The sequence below is a fragment of the Miniopterus schreibersii genome, assembly GCF_964146895.1.
Source record: "Miniopterus schreibersii genome assembly, chromosome: 2".
Lineage (NCBI taxonomy): Eukaryota > Metazoa > Chordata > Mammalia > Chiroptera > Miniopteridae > Miniopterus > Miniopterus schreibersii.
The window spans coordinates 63,787,023-63,805,759 of record NC_138102.1 but is presented as its reverse complement, the minus strand read 5'-3'; the positions used below and the strand labels follow the sequence as shown (position 1 = coordinate 63,805,759).

At 33.8% G+C, this 18,737-nt stretch overlaps 1 protein-coding gene across 6 annotated transcripts in view; it reads left to right on the top strand.

Moving 5' to 3' along the window:
* Positions 1-18,737, top strand: part of TDRD3 (tudor domain containing 3) — a 146,969-nt gene that overhangs the window by 108,143 nt on the left and 20,089 nt on the right. For 3 of the 6 annotated variants that reach the window (XM_081130803.1, XM_081130806.1, XM_081130805.1), the window contains exons 11-13: positions 1,263-2,113; positions 6,886-7,011; positions 16,334-16,419. In XM_081130803.1, coding sequence (XP_080986929.1) covers positions 1,263-2,113; positions 6,886-7,011; positions 16,334-16,419 — 1,063 coding nt within the window. The remainder of the gene's footprint in view (positions 1-1,262; positions 2,114-6,885; positions 7,012-16,333; positions 16,420-18,737) is intronic. The other 3 variants (XM_081130804.1, XM_081130808.1, XM_081130807.1) reach the window with 1 other exon arrangement.

Sequence of the window (18,737 nt, the reverse complement as noted above, 5' to 3'; positions counted from 1 at the left end):
AAAAAGTTTTCTTTCCTTTTAAAAGACATTTAAAACCTGTTAGATTGGCTCTAGCTTCCATTGTTTTTGTTAAGTTTTCTTGCTATGTGGAGTCTTGATCTTTAGTCTGTGACTTGTATTATCACTCGGGGACTTTTAAAAGTCTTCTCTTCCTCCCCGTTGATTTAAACATTTTATCGGGTACTTTTTTTTGCCTCCAGTGGGTGTTTGGCAGTGTATGGAGACACTAGGAATGCTGGGAGAGGGTGCTTTGGCCTTTAGTTCCTGGAGGTCAAAGATGTTAATTTTCTTGCAGTGCAGGAAACATTCTCACCCAAAATGTCAGTAGTGACCCTGTTGAGAAGTGTTGTGACCCTGGGGAAATATAGGAATGATCCTGACCTGCCTATTGATTGTGGGGTATGACAAGAGAAACAAGACATGCATGCCAAAGACCAATCAGTATGTTTGGTAATAATGCTAGAGGCATGTTGTGTGAAACAGTGGAGGAAGAAAGTGTAAACAACATGGTACAAATTGAAATAGAATAAAAGTCCCTCTGGAAAATACAGTTATTAAGTTATCTATGAGTATATCTTTACCATGTTATTGCTTTTGGTATCTGGCCGATATTAATTTGCACTGTTGTGCTTAATCATATTTTTGACAGTTTTCTGTATTTCTAAGTAGTACTTGCTTTTAATTACTTTGATAGGTCAAGAAAATTATTAACTCTTTTCTATAGTGGGATACCTATTTGTAATCCAAACGCTTAGAAATTCCAGATCCAGAAAGATTTGAGAAATGACATTTTTGAAAAGGCTAGAGTTTGACTGACAATAATAGCTGTACTTTTCTAAATTGGAGTGGGATTCAGAAAGGAGTTGAGCAAGGGTTGTCCTTATGTAGTTTTATAGCAGCTTCTCAGTTAGCAGTTTACAGTTCTATTTCATTAATGTCTTAGGAAATGAATTACCAGAATTGCATATGTAGCTAGCTATATTATAAGAATGCAAACATTCAGTGACAAAGACAAATTGCTTTGAAAGTATCCACCATTTTTTCATGGTTCATACATATCACTGCTCTACTTTACTAATGTGGCTGACTCAGAACACTTGACAGTAGAAATACAGGGCTCTAAGGAAGCAGAGAGGGAAGTTAATGGGGTGGGGAGATAGTGAACAGTAGTTTGATAATTTTGTATTAATATAATTTAGGTATTTAGAAATAAGTATTAATGCAGAGTCATCATTTTAATATGCATATGATTTACTTTTCAGAGCCTAAATCTCAACCACAGCAGCTTCATCAGGGACAACACAGATTGTTGAGTAATGAGCAGAATGGAATAAAAGATAACAGTCAACCAAGATATCTTCCTCGGAATGATACCAGACAGCCAAGAAATGAGAAACCTCCTCGTTTTCAAAAAGACACCCAGAACTCGAAGTTAGTTTTAGAAGGCAGTGGATTACCTAGAAATAGAGGTACTGAAAGACCAAGTACTTCTTCAGGATCTGAAGTGTGGACTGAAGAGAGAATCAGATGTGATAGACCGTATTCTAGATATGATAGGACTAAAGACTCCTCCTACCCTTTAAGTTCTCAGCACAATGATGGCGCTTTTAAAAAAAGGGATAACTCTATGCAAAGCAGATCAGGAAGAGGCCCACCCTATGCAGAGGCGAAAGAAAATCCACTTCCTCAAGAATCCGCAGATTATAATCATCAAAAACGTGGGAAAAGAGAAAACCAAGCAGCAAATCCTGATCATTTTTATGACAGGAAACCACGAACAATGAATAACGAAGCTTTCAGTGGTGTAAAAATTGAAAAACATTTTAATGTACATACTGATTACCAGAATCCTGTCCGAACTAATAGTTTCATTGGTGTTCCAAACGGAGAAACAGAAATGCCACTGAAGGGAAGGCGAGTGGGACCTATTAAGCCAGTAGGACCCCCCACAGCTACACCCTATGATGATAAAACATTTTACAACAGTGGGCCCAAAAGAAGATCTGGTCCAATTAAACCAGAAAAAGTGCTAGAATCATCTATTCCTATGGAGTATGCAAAACTGTGGAAACCTGGAGATGAATGTTTTGCACTTTATTGGGAAGACAATAAGGTATGCATGCCATAATGATATTATATACTAACATTACTAAATGTAACATTCTAGTGAGACTAAAGAAAGCATTGCTTTGGGACTGCAAGTTTTGTTCTACATTTGTACCTGTTTAAAGTCTTTGAACAGATTTATTGATATATAATTTATAAAAGAGTTTTTTTATGGATGATTAAGGAGAATGAGTCCCATAGATTTGGTTAGGTTACATTTGATTTTAGCTTGTATATCAGAGTAGTATTGTAAAAGTGATTAAGTGATTTCACTTACCATTAACTGAACTATTGTTTGCTTTTCTTTCTAGTGAACTTATACTAATTCACAAAGGAAGAAAATCATTTGCGTGGCCCAGAGTTAAATTCTGCAGATTTTGTCTAAATTAAAATTTACACGATCAGACTACTTTTTTAAAAATTAAGAGAAATGTTAATTATTTGGCTAATAAATAATATAATTATCGAACCTATCCTTTAAACATTCTTATGTTCTACATTATATGCTGGCTAAAAGGGAAAGAGGGAAATTGTAGAGAAAGGGGAAGGGAAAGATAAAAGATGAGGTCAAGACGGAATACAGTAGATCTGATAAAAGAACCTGGTGGAGAGAGAGAAGGCCACACAGTGAGAACAGGAAGGCGAAGGGGACAGAGGGACCCTCTGCGATAAGGAAGCCTCCTTTAATCTGCCCCCTTCTCCCTACGTTATTGTTTTTCTCAATCATTGCCTTATTCACTTTCTTAAAGTTGTCAGAATTTTTGAATATTTTTTAATTTTGGTTCCTGAATTGATAGGTCTCCCCTACCATAATTTTAAGTTCGTTAAGGCAGGATTTTTGTCTAGTTTTTGCCTCTAGCCCCGCTGTTCCCACAGTGTAGGGATTTAATAATTATTTGTTGATTCTGTTAATTTTGAATGGGGCACTTATATAGGAAAAAAGTAGAGTGGTTAGGGGACTAGAGATATGAGCAAGGTAATTAAAACAGGTAAGGGAGTTATAGTGCCAGGGACCTGGATAGATGTGAGGATCAGGTCAAAGAAAAAATATTTGAACTAAATATTTCGTAAGTAGAGTAGTTTCAGTTGATAAGGTAAAGATGTGCCCATGAGAGTGTATGTGACTCAAAGAAGGGGGGGAAGGAAAGTTAACAGAAGATTTCAAGGAACTGAAATTCAGGCTAGAGAATGTGGATGGATCTTTTAAAAAGATACTGTAAGGCTTGGGATCAGGAACCAGGCCCACTGTGTTCAATGAATGATGAGGCATAAGCCAGGTATTCATGTTACCTGATGATACCAGCAAGGAGGGTACAGGGTGTATAACCAGGTGGCATAGTCTTAAGGTTTTTGTTTGCATGTAGGATAATACTCATCTAGAAGCAGTATCTCTACTGCCAAGATTTTATTAAAGGCTAAAAGGTAGAGCGGAGACAGCACTACCTGTGCTTTTTGTTTTTTTTTCTGGAAAAGCAAAAGCCTTCCTAGAAATATCAACAATCTCATTAGTTGGAACTGTTTTACATGGCTACTTCCTGGCTGTTAGGAAGGCCTGGAAAGCAAGTACTATTCTGACTATTACTCTTTCAACTCAGACCACTCACTTTCCAAAATACAGGAACTATTTGATTTGGGTAATGAGGGATTGCTTATGTTTACCTGTTTCTCCCTCATGGTAGGGGCAAGAAAAGGTGAAGTAGTTGGAAATCAATGTTGGTTTGTAGAGCTAAGTGTCTACCTTAGAGTAGACCTTGTGCCAGATGCGTCTGTGAAAGGTTGACTAAGATGAAGATGGAAAAATAGTTTTTCCATGTTGGACAGTTTGGGGTTTTTGGTGACTTCGACAAGCAAAGGAGGTAAGTGATTGGAATTCAAATCAGATACTATTTGAAAGGCTAAAATTCCACAAGGATCATGCCCTAGTAGTAAGTACAAAACTACTACAAACACGCCATTACAAAGCCTAAAACCAACCCTTTACAGGATCAAGGATATCTGCTTGTACTCTTATCTGCCTGACAAAAAAAATCTAATCCTCTTTTTAGGAAAAAAATACATTTCCTAGAACCTTTTCAATATTTTATCTACAATGTCTGGCATCCTATAAAAAATTATGAGACATGGTTAAAGAGAGAGAGAGAATATGATTGAACAGAAACAAATGGAGCAACAGAGAAATATAAAAGACCTACAGATATTGAGATATTAGACTTAGCAGATAAGTTCTTCAGCAAATATTGAGTATTCAACAAACCATAATTGAGTAGCTGCTAAGTGTCAGGGGCTTGGGGTAGATCAGATAGTTCTGGCTATGTTATTACCCTATGCCTTCAAATACCTAATGAGATTGTTAATAAAACTTTTAATTGTAATTGTCTCAAAAAAATCAATAATACTGAATTCATCTATTGCCTCTACTGAATTTATTCAAAATAATGTTATGTACCTTCTGAAAGACAGTACCTAATAATTCCCAAAATGTTTTGAGCTTTTAGAGTAGTTTTAGAATTATTAGATGACCTTCTAAGTTGACTGTGTTGATTTTAATTGGATGTGTACTTTCTGTTTAGAGCGAGGGACTATGAGCTCTCCATAGATTATATGATTAAACAAATGAGATAAACAATAGTCACCCTATGAAAGAGATGGGATTAGTTATCTTCTGAAACCACCTAATTTAAGAGATAGCCTTTAAATGTCTTGTCTAGGCTAGGCAACTTTTTAATTTTCTAGCCAGAGGCCAGGGTGAAGATTTAAGAAAGGGCATTGGCTTTTCACTAGTTCAGCTCTTTCTGCCCCCTCAACTGGAGTACTCTAACCACCTCCAGACTGGCCTCCTTCCTTAAACCTTGTTCCTCTTACACTTGCTGAAACTGCCACCATTGTGCTCCTGGGCTTAACATGTCATTCTTCCTAGTTCAAATATTTTACCTGTAAAATAAATATAGATTCTAACGTCATGTAGAGCCTCAGCCAGTTGGCTCTTACCTTCTTGTCCTGTCTAATGTACTAAAGGTTTACCCTTTTTCTCATATCATGCCATAATTAAATTTAAACTCTAGTTTCCTGCACTCATCTTCATGTTTTATGTTTCTGTAACATTCCCTGGAACAAACACCCTTCTCAGTTCTGTACTTGGCTAAACCCTCTTCACCCTTAAAGACTATATCAATTGCCATCTGCACCAGAAAGCTCTTCCCAAATTCCTCAGCCTTATCAAATGCCAGATCACTATGCCTTTTTTACAGTGCTTTTTACATTATATAGAAGTCATTTTTTACACAAGTTGTCTTTGTGAAAGTTCTAAAAAGATGTCAACTTACTTGTTTTTTCTAGGGTATATAGTGACTCATTGTTTGTTGAACTTACCTAAACTGGCATAATTATCTGAGAAGCTTACAAGTGAAAATAGGTCCAAAAATACTCTCAACCATTCACAAAACACAGAAGTGTGAGGCTAAAGATATAAAGGAGGGATGGAGAGTTGTGAATGTATATCAAGAACTCAAGATTTGGATAATTCCAGCATGATACCTCTAATCTTCTTAGCATCCAGACCTTCGAAGGAAGCAACACGGATTAACTTAATAACCTTTGTAGTATGAAGTAATCAGTAAAAACAGATTATTTCCTGGTACATCCAGGGTAACTCATATTTTAGAGGATATGAAGAATAAAGACTTCTGTTGCCTTTAGCATTTTCTGATTCTGGTGAGCCTATTAAGAGATACTGTTACAGTAGAGTCTCCACCTAACCTAGTTTAATGAAATTATTCCTTAAGAGGAAAGAGTTTTTCATTCTTATTTCATGTTCACAAGCAACATTCTGACCTATAATTTAGGTCCTGGATGGGTTGACCTATAGTGGAGCAGTGCTCCAATTAGTTGACCTTCTGCAGTTACCTTAATGGATAAATTTTTAAATTGTACTTGTTATGTAAATCAGTTCCTTGTGGGTTTGTTAATGAGCCTTAGTTCCCAGAGCCAAGTAAAACTGGATAAACTGATAAAATAAAAGTGTCTAGTCTTGCAGTGTTTCAAATCCTATAACTCCTGGGTATGGATAATGTGCTTACTCCTTACCTGACATCCCTACTTCCCCTCAGCTGCCTGTGATGACAGCAGCAATGAGCCTTTTTCTTTGGATTTATTTTGTCATATATATATATTTTTTAAATAAATTGCTCCATAATGATATATTCTGATAAGTACATGAGAATTGTTTTACTAATGTTAGTCAAAGGACTTCAATGGCTAACAACAAAACATAACACTAGTTCTTCATACACCCATTAGCATGTGAATATTCTCTCCTGACCACCGGGCTCTGTCCTGTTCAGTGTATGTCAGAACTCATATGCGTGAGATAACTTATCTTTTTTAGCCAATTTATGATTATTCAAAGGTAAGTTTTCTTTCTTAAATATATTATATTCTTTAAAATTATTTTCTTTAAAATGTTGCATATTTGAAAGTTGCTAAGAGAGTAAATCTTAAAAGTTTTCATCACAAGAAAAAAAATTCTATAACTGTGGTGATGGACATTAAACTTATTGTGGTGATCACTTTTCACATATACATATATCAAATCACTATGTTGTACATCTAAAACTAATACAATGTTCTATGCAGTTATATCTCAAAAAATTAATTAAAAAAACATCTGAGCTTTCAAAGAAATTACACATTCTAACACTTCAATTATTTACATTTCTATCTAATATTGTCCTTTGTAGACAATGTTGATTGTCATATTTGAACTCCTTTTTGTCTCCTCAGTTTTACCGAGCAGAAGTTGAAGCTCTCCATTCTTCAGGTATGACAGCAGTTGTTAAATTCATTGATTATGGAAACTATGAAGAGGTGCTACTAAGCAACATCAGGCCCATTCAAACAGAGGCATGGGTACGTGATCCAAATTCTGTACACAGGCATAAGCTATTTTGAAGAAAATACGTAGCTCTGAAAGATTAGTCATAATAATACAAAATTTCTCAGTGGAAAAATATTTTGAATTTGCTTAAAACTGGCAACCCCTAAAGAAAGATTTTAATTTAATAATTACACTGCACTACAATAAAAATGAAAGCATTGGAATTACTTCTCTTGTATAATGCTTGTCATTATGCTTTGGAAATAGGTGCCCTTATGTATATGTTTGCCAAAAATTTGTATGTGTAAAATTGTTTTTTATGCATATTTTGTTACTTCAAATTTGACTAAATTATGTCCAGCAGTTGTCAAAGTTAAATCTCTGTTGGATACAAGTATATTCTTTATTATTTTAGTTACATGTAAAATTAAGAAAAACACTTTAAAGTATATATGAATTCACACTGCATTTACTATACATGTATTTATATATGTATATGTACAGATTAGCTGTAAGTATCTGTTTAATAATTATTTGATTAATTTTGCTGCCAAATGTTATGTCAATGCTGCGTGATAAGTTTGATAATGTAATTTAGAATGTACTGGCCTCATGGAGACCATTTTGTTCAGGATTTATGTGACTTTATGTAGATAGATTCTCAACTACATTTAGGCAAAAACAGGAGGGCAAGACATTAAAATTAGTTTATAACTTTATATATTTTTTTCCTTTAATTTATGGGTGGCTGTTAAGAAACTTACCATTAGAAGCCTAATTCGTTGCTATTTTCATAGAATATCAAAATAAACTAGAAAATTATATTATCCAGACAGTAGCCTTCCTCATTGAAGCATACGTTGTTTTCCCACGAACTGCTTTTAGTTTAGTTTAGTGTTGGTCCTTTTACATTTTTCTGACATGACCTCAGCAATGCCCCTTGTCCTCTCCCCCCACAAAAGGTAGATGAAACAACAAAAGCCCTTGTAGCTGTAATCATGTTTTGGGCCATGGATCTTAATTCTTTGCATTTTTATTCTAGAAAAATTATTATTTTCTAAATAATTTATCATTATGTATTTTACAGTGTAATATTACTAATGGTTCATGTGTTTGAATAAGAGATTCTTTTCCTCTCTTTCTTTAAAGTTTAGTCACTTTTTCCCTAAAAGACTGAAATACCACCAGTATTTATATCTTTCTTTTCTTGGAGAAACTTGTACCCAAATTTTTGCCCCGTTGATTTTCATATGATGGTTATTTTCATTATTTTTTCTATTGATGCCTCTTAATCTAGCTTTTATGGTAATAGTAATTATCTATTGAGTCTGTATTTCTAGTTGAGTCCTGGTTTGCTGTTCATCATGTGCTCCCAATGTGCTTAGCCATTACAGTCAGAGGTTAAAATAGAATTCTCACATTTAATTTAATTTTTATTTTTTTAGAGATTTAATAAGAGATTAATTTTATTCTTTTCTCCCTAAAGAGAAATTTATTTTTCTTACTTCATTTCTTCTCTACTTACTTTTCTATTCCAGGGTAGCCATAAGTGATGAGCACATTTGTCATTCCTCACTGTAGCTCTTCCATTCAAGGGTGTTTGGTACTAAAGTGATCATTTTCTCTCCACAGCCCCCCCCCCCCCCCCCCCCCCCCCGCCAAATAGTCCTCATTGCCTTATGACTGATTTTAGACCTATGTAAACTTAGCTGGACAATAACTTTACCAGATGTCACAGCCCATGTAGTGATTCTGTTTGAACCACAGCAATACATTCAGATTCTTCCTGCCTCTTTGTGAATACTCATGTATGCGTTGTGCTATTTTTTTAATCTGTTTACTTTCTCTGCAGTCAACCTAAAAATCTTTATTATAAGGTGCTTGAAATGTTTTTTCAGGAAGAAGTAGGATAGACTCACTAAATCTTTTGGAGATGCTGGTATTTATTTTCTCCTACTTACAAATAATAAGTGATTGTTGATGTTTTATGATTTTGCATAAATTAATATAACAAACATTTTTGGATCATGAACGTCATTATTGAGGATAAGATTGTCCTTTCTTCTTTATCTTCATGAATAATTGATTTAGTTATAGAAGCATCTTATTCTTGATATATAGAAGCTACCAGCTTAACATACCTTCACCCACCTCTATTCTTAGAAATACATAAAAGTCCCTAAGAAAAAGTCTATGCAGCTGTCATATTTAATGTTGAGTTAGTGTAGACTTCTCTTAGCCTCTGAGAGTATAAATGTCCAGTGTATGAGCACTTTTTCTTTTTGTAACTGGGGAATCGTAACAAGTTTTAAGTTAATTGAAAGCAAAGCATTCACTATGCCAATAAGGTAACTTTAATTGGTAAATCATACTAGAAAAATTTAAGGGCTCTAAAGGTGCAGCGAAGTTCTTAGAAACCTTAGCACAATTGTTCACTTACACTATGGATTGTGTAATTTTTAATTTTTTAACTCTCACACTATATATGTACATTATGATTTTTAATTGTGAAATGATACTGTGTCTTTTATTAAGGATTATGTTTCTTATTGGCACAAGATTTCAGAAAACCTCTTGTTTTCCTAAATGTAGCAATGCCCATGTATTGAAGATTTTTTTAATAGTAAGTAGGAAAAACAACCCAAAAAGCTTGTATGTAAGCCAAAAGCCTTTATAGAAATCAGTTGCCTGTATTGTCTCTTAAAGGTGTAAGGATAAGTCATTAAATAAAAAGCATGAAATATTCAGAGACTCACTGACTAAGTTAATAGTCTCTTGTATGGAAAATAAAAAAAAATCTAGTTAATAGTTTAATTCTAAGTGTTAATATTTTTCTCATGAAGTTTAGGAATTATTTGCCTTAATTCTGCCTTTACACCAAATATCTGGATACACCCTTTTATTTCCAGAACATACTCAGTGGTGATATTTTAGATGGCAAAAACTTAGGTTCTAATTATGATTAAATACTTTATTTCCTCTAAAATGATTTACTTTTTGGTAAGTCATTTTTGATTTTTTTATTCTACCTTGATTTCACATGGTTCTTTTAGCTACCACAAAATATTCTGTCTTAAATTTAGTGTCTTTATTATATTGAACTCTCTATCACACATAATGTGAGATTCACAGCTCATTTTTAACTGGATAAGTGCTCTAATTTTTTTCTATGGTCTTTAAACATTGTAGGATTTTCCTTATTTTATTAAAGTAACTGATGAATTAGGAGTCTCATTTTACTGGAAAAATTATATAGGGAGAAAACCATACTATGTATTATTTTATATTTCTGACCACTGAATGAGAAAACAGTAGGGGCAAAGAAAACCTGCTATTTATGTTCCCTGCAGGCCTCTCCAAATTGATTCTTTTTAACTCTAAAACAAATGCCAGAAAACCAGTAAAAAGATGCCACAGGCAATTTAGAATTACTGAAAATACCCTGGTGCCGCTGCTCAAACAAACCTTTTGTGTTTTTAAGGTGATGTTGCTTCTGAATTGCTTTTCTAAACCTGAAAAAGCACTGTCAAGTCCTAATTCTCCAAGTATATTTATGACTTGGGTTCCATTGAGACTCATATCCTAAGAAATGTTTTAGAACATTCTAGTTTCTAAACTTTCTTTCTAAAGTTCATAGTATGTGCTTCCTGGTATCAGGAAATGGTTGTTGTTTGGCTGTTGTTTTAACTAGAAAAATTATTATTGTTTAGGTAATGGTACACATTATGGACAGTAATTCTGGAAAGTGACAGATGGTTGTCGTTGTCTTTTAGATGATTATTCTCTCTTAACTGTTTTTCTGGAAAGTATTCATTTATTCAACAAATATTTATTGCACACCCATGAGGTGCCAAGCAAGCACTGTTCTAGGTCAGGGATACATATTTGTAGGCAAAACATAAAATTCCTGCCCACTGCCCAGTTGGAAGAAAATTCCAGTTCTAGTATGTGAAACAAAATTAATATCTCATGAGAGTCTTTATTCATTATTTTTGAGGCTTTAAGACAAAATACAGATGATGAAAATCTGTTTTACTGAAGTTTTAAATAATGTTTAGGTCTTTATTCACTCCACCTTAGTTTAAAGATAAAATTAATGTGAAAGAAGAAAGTGTTATTTAATGAATTTTATCTACTTTAAAAGTTCTTATCTATTTTATCTACTTAAGAAAAATTTGTCTTTAGGAGGTTTTGGATTTTTAAAAATAATTATGACATATATATTTCAGTTTTAGCATACTTTAAGAAAAGAACTATCAATCTTAAGTTTTACTTTTGAGGTAACTTTGTACAAAATTTATTTTATAGTGATATTTGAAAGTTAACTTTTCAAATTCAGATATTGTTCACAAAAATCCATAAATTATTCTACCACTAGTAAAAATATTAAAAAGAAATATAGAATCAAAATAAATCTTAACTTATTTACTGAAGTAAGAGATTGAGAGTTGTAATACAGAAATTAATGAGTTAAATGGATCCTAAATGTATTAGAACAAGGTCATGTTAGTAATTTTGAAGACATAGTGATAAAGTTAGGCTGTATCAAGTTTGATATGAAAAAATCACAATAGATATTATAAAGAAGGTAATTGTTATAGAAACCATTAACTTCGTAGGAAAATTAGAATTAGGTAACAATTAGGTTCTGGCAGTAAAAAGTACAAGTACCTATTTCAAAAGGTTTTTCATTCTTGCTGATAAATTCTTAAATTAATTAGTGGCTATAACTTACCATACTTAAATTTCTGCATTAAAAACGCAGTTTGATTAAGGTCACTGAAATACATTTTCTTCTATAATACGTATTTTGGGAAACTTTCCTTTCAAAGATGGCCATATGGGTCCCGCTGGTTTTCTTTTGCAGTATAAAGACAAAGTAAATCAGAATGAAACTGTGCAGCTAGTTTAGCCCCATTTAAAATATAATTTTCAAATCATGGGCAGTGGAATTTGGGGACTTTCATGCAATATCTTTAAACTGTTTTAATAAAGTTTGTTTGTATTTGATGTGGTTTATTTCTTTCTTCATCTATTACCCAGAATTTCACAATTCCCACAGGAGGTGGGAATTGCACAAAAGGACTTTACTGAAGATATGAAAGCTGCTGCCATAGAGGGAGAAATGATTCCTTCATAACTGCATGCCATATACACAGATGTGCCACTTAAATATTGTTCACATCTACCTTCCGAAGCCCAAATTCAGTTTGTGATAACTAAAATTAGCAGATTAGAATCAGAATCTAGAGATCTAGTTTTGAGCTGGCTACATTATTCAACAGAGACATTTTATTTTATCATTTCATTTAATACTAAGGGAATAATATGCTGTTTTAGGACCTGTACAAAGTATTGTTTGAATTTTGGTATCTGATAACTTAATATATTGTAATCTCTTCAGAAGAACTGTATATAAAAATATCTTTAAGAGGTTTTTGGATAACCTGAATTTTCCTTCATTGAGCAGTGGAAGTACAGATTAGATTACTGCCTCATGTTCCCTAAGTGAAATAACGTGGCAGGATATTACCTAAGATGTGCTTGCTTTCTTTTAAAGTTATTTTAATGATCACTCAGATTTGATTCTAACTTTAAAGACAGTTAATAAAAACAACCCTTAAATTATATAAATATTAATATTGTTATATAAATATTAAGTATTAACTATTTGAAAAATTTACAGCATTTTTAAATATACATGAATAATACCAGTAACTATTATGTTAACTATTTTATCTTCTAAGCCTCCCTTTAGTAATGGCAGCCTAAAGTACGGGCTCCTAAATATCAGTTTTGATTAAGAAGTAAATTCATGTTGTTTTAGATATATGCTGAATATTACATGATTTTGATTTTTCTTTCAAAGTAGTTTTAAGGAGGCACCATGGGTGAGATCTACAGCTAAAGGGGGCTGGATTGTCAGGTGAACTTATTTTTTCCTTTGATATCTTGATTCAGTAAATCCAAGGTTTGTTCTCTTCTAAGTGTAAGTTTTGTTTTTCCATTTTCTTTACTCACCAGGACTTTTAAAGCTATAATTTCAAACTGCACTGAGTTTTACCATTCCTTTGCATATATATGCAGTAGACTTGCTAATATACTCATTCCACAGGAAATAAAATAGTAAAACAAATGAATAGGAGGAATATTTTCGTTTTATTTCTTTGTTCCCAAAGAAGTTAATCTTATATTGGGTACATGCCTTGTCTAGGCACTCATATCAGTATATTTTAAAGATTTTTATAAATCTGAAGAGGCAGCCTTCTTAAATTAAAAAAAAAAAAAAAAATGCACAATTCTGTGTTAGTTTCTAGTGAATTTCTGAGCCTCTTCCATTTGCACCTGAAAAAGCAGAAAAATAATGTTGCTCATTGCACTGTAGACTTTATTCCCTTTCAGGTGGAGCTCGCACAGTGCACCTTCCCTTTTCTAAAGTCAGGGATTGTGAACCTGGATAGTGATGGGCTAAAGGGGGACTAATGATACATATATAATTGCATACCATAGTGAGTCTTTAGTTGTCCACTCTCTTTTTTAATCTTACGTGGTCATCTGTGTGTTAAGTATAGGAGTTTGTTCTCTAGGAGGCCTTTAACAAATTTAAAAAAACTATTCTTGATCTGCTGTGCTTATTTTCCTGGTAAAGTAACAGTCGTTATGTAACTTAACAGCTGTTAAATCAAACAAATTGATAATCTTGGATCTAATCTAGAGTTTACTTGAGATTTCTGGAGGGGAAAAAAGTCTTATTTTAAGAAGCGTTTTCTCTCCAAGCACTTATAATTATAAACAAGGGCAGAATTTATGGTTGGATAAATTCTAGTGAAAGTGCAAAGAAGCTCTCTAAATAAGCAGTAGATGAATACTGTAAGTATCATCTCTTTTAGTGTTTGAGAGAATCAGAATTTTAACTGAGCACATGAACTGGTTTGGTAGCAGAAACAGTAGAAGGAGGTCCATAATTATTTGTTGAATGATCGATGTAGTCCTGGTTGTTACCTTTAGTACTGAAGGGCCCTTCAGACATCAAAGTCTAGTATGACAGTTTAATATGATGGTTTTTCAACAAATATTTTTTAATGTTTTTTGTAACAAAGCTACCTTGGAAAATAGATTGGCCTATATATCCAAGGAATTAAAAGGACATAAGAGAAGTAGAAGATACATTTTCTTCTTCTAGAAACCACCTACTCCCTATTAATAAGGCCTCCATCAGACTGGGTGGTTCCACTGTGGGAACTCTTGTTGGTGTGCTTCTTGATTCAGTTTTGTTATGCATGTCAAATGAATGTGATAGTGTGAGGGAAGTAAGTAGTGAAGGCCAACATTGACTTTTCAAAACTAGTATTAACTTTAACAACCTTTTATTGGCATTTTTGTCTTGCCTAAAGTATGCTCATTTTCTCCAGATCCTGTGATTAGGAAATTAGGGTGAAACCTTTTGGTCATGCTTAACAAAGAGCTTATTATACAAAGTACAATGTTAGAAGTCAATTTAATTCTGTTTCTGTACGGTTCAGATTCTAAAATTTATGGACTTGTATTTTTCTTAATGTGGGTAACCACTTTCGGTACCGTATAATGAATGATTTAAGAGAGTATAAGGAGCATTTTATCTTGAAAAGACTTAAGTAAATTATGCTTTAAAAATGTGGGGGAAAGTACACTAATATATGTTTTTTCTTCATAAGGTGATCAGATAATATAAATCTTATTATTAGGAATTCCTGAATTTGAACACCAGTACCTAAAGAATGTTAGACTTAATTAGATTTTTAAAATATGGAATTGAAATCTCAGTGGGAAAAGGGATACCTATCCAAAGCTTGTGAGCATTAGCACTTATTAAAATTTTATCTGTTCTGGGTCAACCTTTTTCCTCTTTTTTCTTTTTGCTGCTCTTCTCTTCCTCTCAACTCCCCCCTCATCCACGTTCCTTCTCCTCTTTCTTTTTGCTTTATTTTTTTATGTCAGTTTGTCTTTTTATTCATTGTAAAGGTTTCAGGTGGCTTTTAGCTATAGTTGGATATGTCCTACCTCAGACAGGACTGGTGCTCAAGTGAAGTCTGGTTAAACAGAGCATCTCTTCAAGTTCAGGAAGCCTCTGCAGGCTTTGGCAGAAATAAGCTGATCTCCTAGTTGATCTTTCACATGCCCAATCAGTGTTAATGCTTACTTAGCAGCTGGCCCTACCGATAGAAGTTCTCGTAAGCAGAAAGACTATTAGAGGCTGAGGTATATTGGACCTGATTACAAAAGATCTAGAAATGATAAAAAGTTGGTCATATGCTCTGTCCACTTAAATTATATCCTCATATTTTTGGAAAATAAGCAAAGACAAGAAAAGAAATCTCATTAAACTTAGTTAAGATGAAAAATTAAAATGTATCATTCCCTAAGAAAAATTAAGGAACTATTCAAGAAACTAGAGACTGGAATCTCTAAATTTTGTTATAGAAAATTAATTATAAATGGCTACATTTAAAGTATTTTAGATATAACTTAGTAATGAATATCAGACTTACATCTCAAAAAAGACATCTCAAGAAGATGCACACATTTTCCTTTAATTTGTTGAAAATACTTAAAATTGGCTATTAAAAGACTGTCCATTTTAATGATTATAATTGCTTTAGTGAAAATAATCACTGAGGGAAGATGATTAAAATAGGGGGGTGGAAAAGACCACAGAGTAGGTTAAAGGTAGATTTGGTATCTTGGTTCTTAGGCATTTTTCACGGTAATTTATTTTTATTTTTTATTGATTTCAGAGAGAGGAAAGGAGAGAGAGAGAGATAGAAACTTCAATGATGAGAGAGTCATTGATCAGCTGCCTCCTGCACGCCCCCGACTGGGGATTGAGCCCACAACCCGGTCATGTGCCCTGACCGGGAATCAAACTGAGAGCTCATGGATCCTAGGTCGATGCTCAACCGCTGAGCCATGCCCGGCCAGGCCAGGGTAATTTTTTTAATGGTGTAATTTAAAAGCTTTGCCTGAAACTGTAAAACAAACATTTTTAAACAAACTGCTTTAAATAATGTCAATTATTTTAAAAACAAGTTTTACTTTCTGAAATAAGAATACTATGCTTTCAAGTTCCAATAAATTTCACATAAATGGCAAAATACAGCCAGAAATACTTCTGACATTGTTTACTGCTTACTGCTGTTCTCAGGCCCAAGGCTGAGAGACATTTTCAGATTCTGTGTGCTTTGTGGTGAAAGAATTTGATGAAAGGGGTCACTGAGAGAGTTAAATGTCTGCTCTGCTTGAGCTTTGAAAGAAGGGGAGAGGGCAAGGCTGGTCTTGGGCAAATTACTTCCACCTCCCTTTTTGCCCCTGCTTCAGCTCCAGGGGAGCTGGAAATGCACAGGAGGAATCAGAAGAACTGGGTCGAGTCCTGGCTCTGCCACTTACTACCTATGTGACTTTGGGTAAGTTACTTAATATCTCTGGTCTCAGTTTCAGTACAGGATGTTGTGAGGATTAAGTAATATGACTGGTAGAAATGTGCTTTGTAAACTCCCAGGGTCTATAAAACCATAAATTTTTATTGACCTCTTCCTTCCCTATTCTTCGGTATTACAGTGTCCTCAGCTATGCATTTTTAAAGCAACCCAAAATGACTTAACTCTTTTTGTTTCTCCCTGTGCCCTCTCCATATTGGAATTCTTATTTCTATTCTCTGCATGCTTTAGAGTTAAGTATTTCAAGAGTATACAACCAGGCTGGTAAATTAATCATCACTGTAGAGTGTGGAGTTTTTTTTACTGTTACCCCTTCCTACCCTTCGCACTCTCACCGTCTTCTTTAATCTCAGAATTATATAACTAGAAACATCAAAGAATCTCTCATTCATGGAAATTTAGACAGTGTTGGGGAGAAAGATTTTTAGCAGAGGGGAGTGTTTTAAATCCTGTTACCCAGATCACTCCTCCATTAGTTAGTGAGGTCGACGGGAGAATGATGTGCCTCAAGTCCTTTCTTCTCTGCGAAAGGAGATAGCAGTAGTTTAGAGTTCAAAGTTCTTCAGCAGTCTTACTGAAGACCTAGACCCTTAACTGGAGGAATAGTCATGGAGAGAAGAGACTAGGGATTCGGTGGCCATTTCTTGAATATTATCTGACTTGACCTCGTCTTTGATTCTCGGTAAAGTAAGTTCTAGCCCACACTCAGCCAAACTAAATTACAACGCTTATTACCTTTACTTAACTGGGTGCTAAGTTTACAGAGACTGCATGGAGCTAGAAAGGAAACTTGGCTTCTGGATCACATCTGGTTTCAGATAAAGGGACCTTTATGAGGGCATAAGGAGAGTTTATAGCTCTACTTGGTCCAGCCCTCACCCATAATCTAAGAATGCTTCACCTGGCTATGTCTAAATAATAGTCATAATAGCCACTTACATGAACTGCTTGCCATTAATGCCTAATTACCATGGAGCACAATAACGGTTACTCATGTCATAACTGAATTAACTTTCTTAAAGATTTTATTTTTTTATTTATTTTATTTTATTTTTACAGCCTTGAACCATTGACTTATGCTCAATATGGTTTCTTGCTGAAGTAGCAGTGTCATCTTTTATAACTAAAAATTAGAGAGAAGTATTGAACTTTGGTAGTAATCAAATGCAAATTGAAACAATTAAGTACAGTGTTAAATTTGTGTGTTAATGGGGAAAAAATTAAATGGTAATGCTTATGCTGGCAAAGATGCAGTGGTATGAGTAAGTACTCTTATACATTGCTAATGGCAGTGTAAATTGGCATGATGCTTCCAATTTTTTATCCAAGCCTTAAAAGTGTTCATACCTTTTAAACCAGTAATCTCACAGTTGTTCATCTCTCCTAGGGAAAGAGCAAAGGAAGTAAGAGGATTGCTGAGAGATGATTACTGCAGCATTATTATAGTAAAACACTAGGAGCTGCCTAAATGCCCAACAATAAGAGAATGGTAAAATAAATTATCATCCATCTATGGGTGAACTATTATACAGCTGTGATTAAAAAAAAATTATGAAGGCTGTAATATGGGAAATATTTATAAATGAATAAAAGCAGTTTATAGATTTAAACAAGATTATACTCATGGTAGTGGTGGTTTTAGAGTACTAGGGTTATGTATAATCTCTGTATATGTACATATATTTTTCAATTTTATAAACTTTATGTAACTGTATGATTTTATTTGAAAAAGTAAAAACAAGCAAAATAAAATTAGCAAGAAGAAAATTTATCATGATTAGGGAATTTTAGATTTTTTTTTAATCCCTAAAATTTGCAAAAAAGATTTGAAAATATGGGAGTTTAAAAAAGTAAAATGAAAACATCAGTTATCAATTTCTAATTTTGCCTTTTTTGCCTTCAGTGAGGTTAACAGCAACATGATTATGGTTTTTCATGATAAAATACCATGATCCTTAAACTTGTTTCTGGCTTTAATTAGTAAATGAAATACCTGTGCAACTAAACCAACAGACTTACCTCTACGAAGTCTTACCACATACTTTGACTCTATCCATGCTTTCTACTTCCCAGTTCCTTGCAAAATTTTCTCATATTGATACTGTCCCCAAAACACTTACACACCTTCGTAATTCAGTCTCTCAAAAGTGCTTTCAGATGCAAAGCATATTACATTTCTCACTTGAAATGTTTATTTAATCTGTACTTAACCTGCCATTCATAATTTCAAGAATATGTTGGTATGTAATTATGATATCTTGTTAGATTCTTTATCCCTGTTTTAG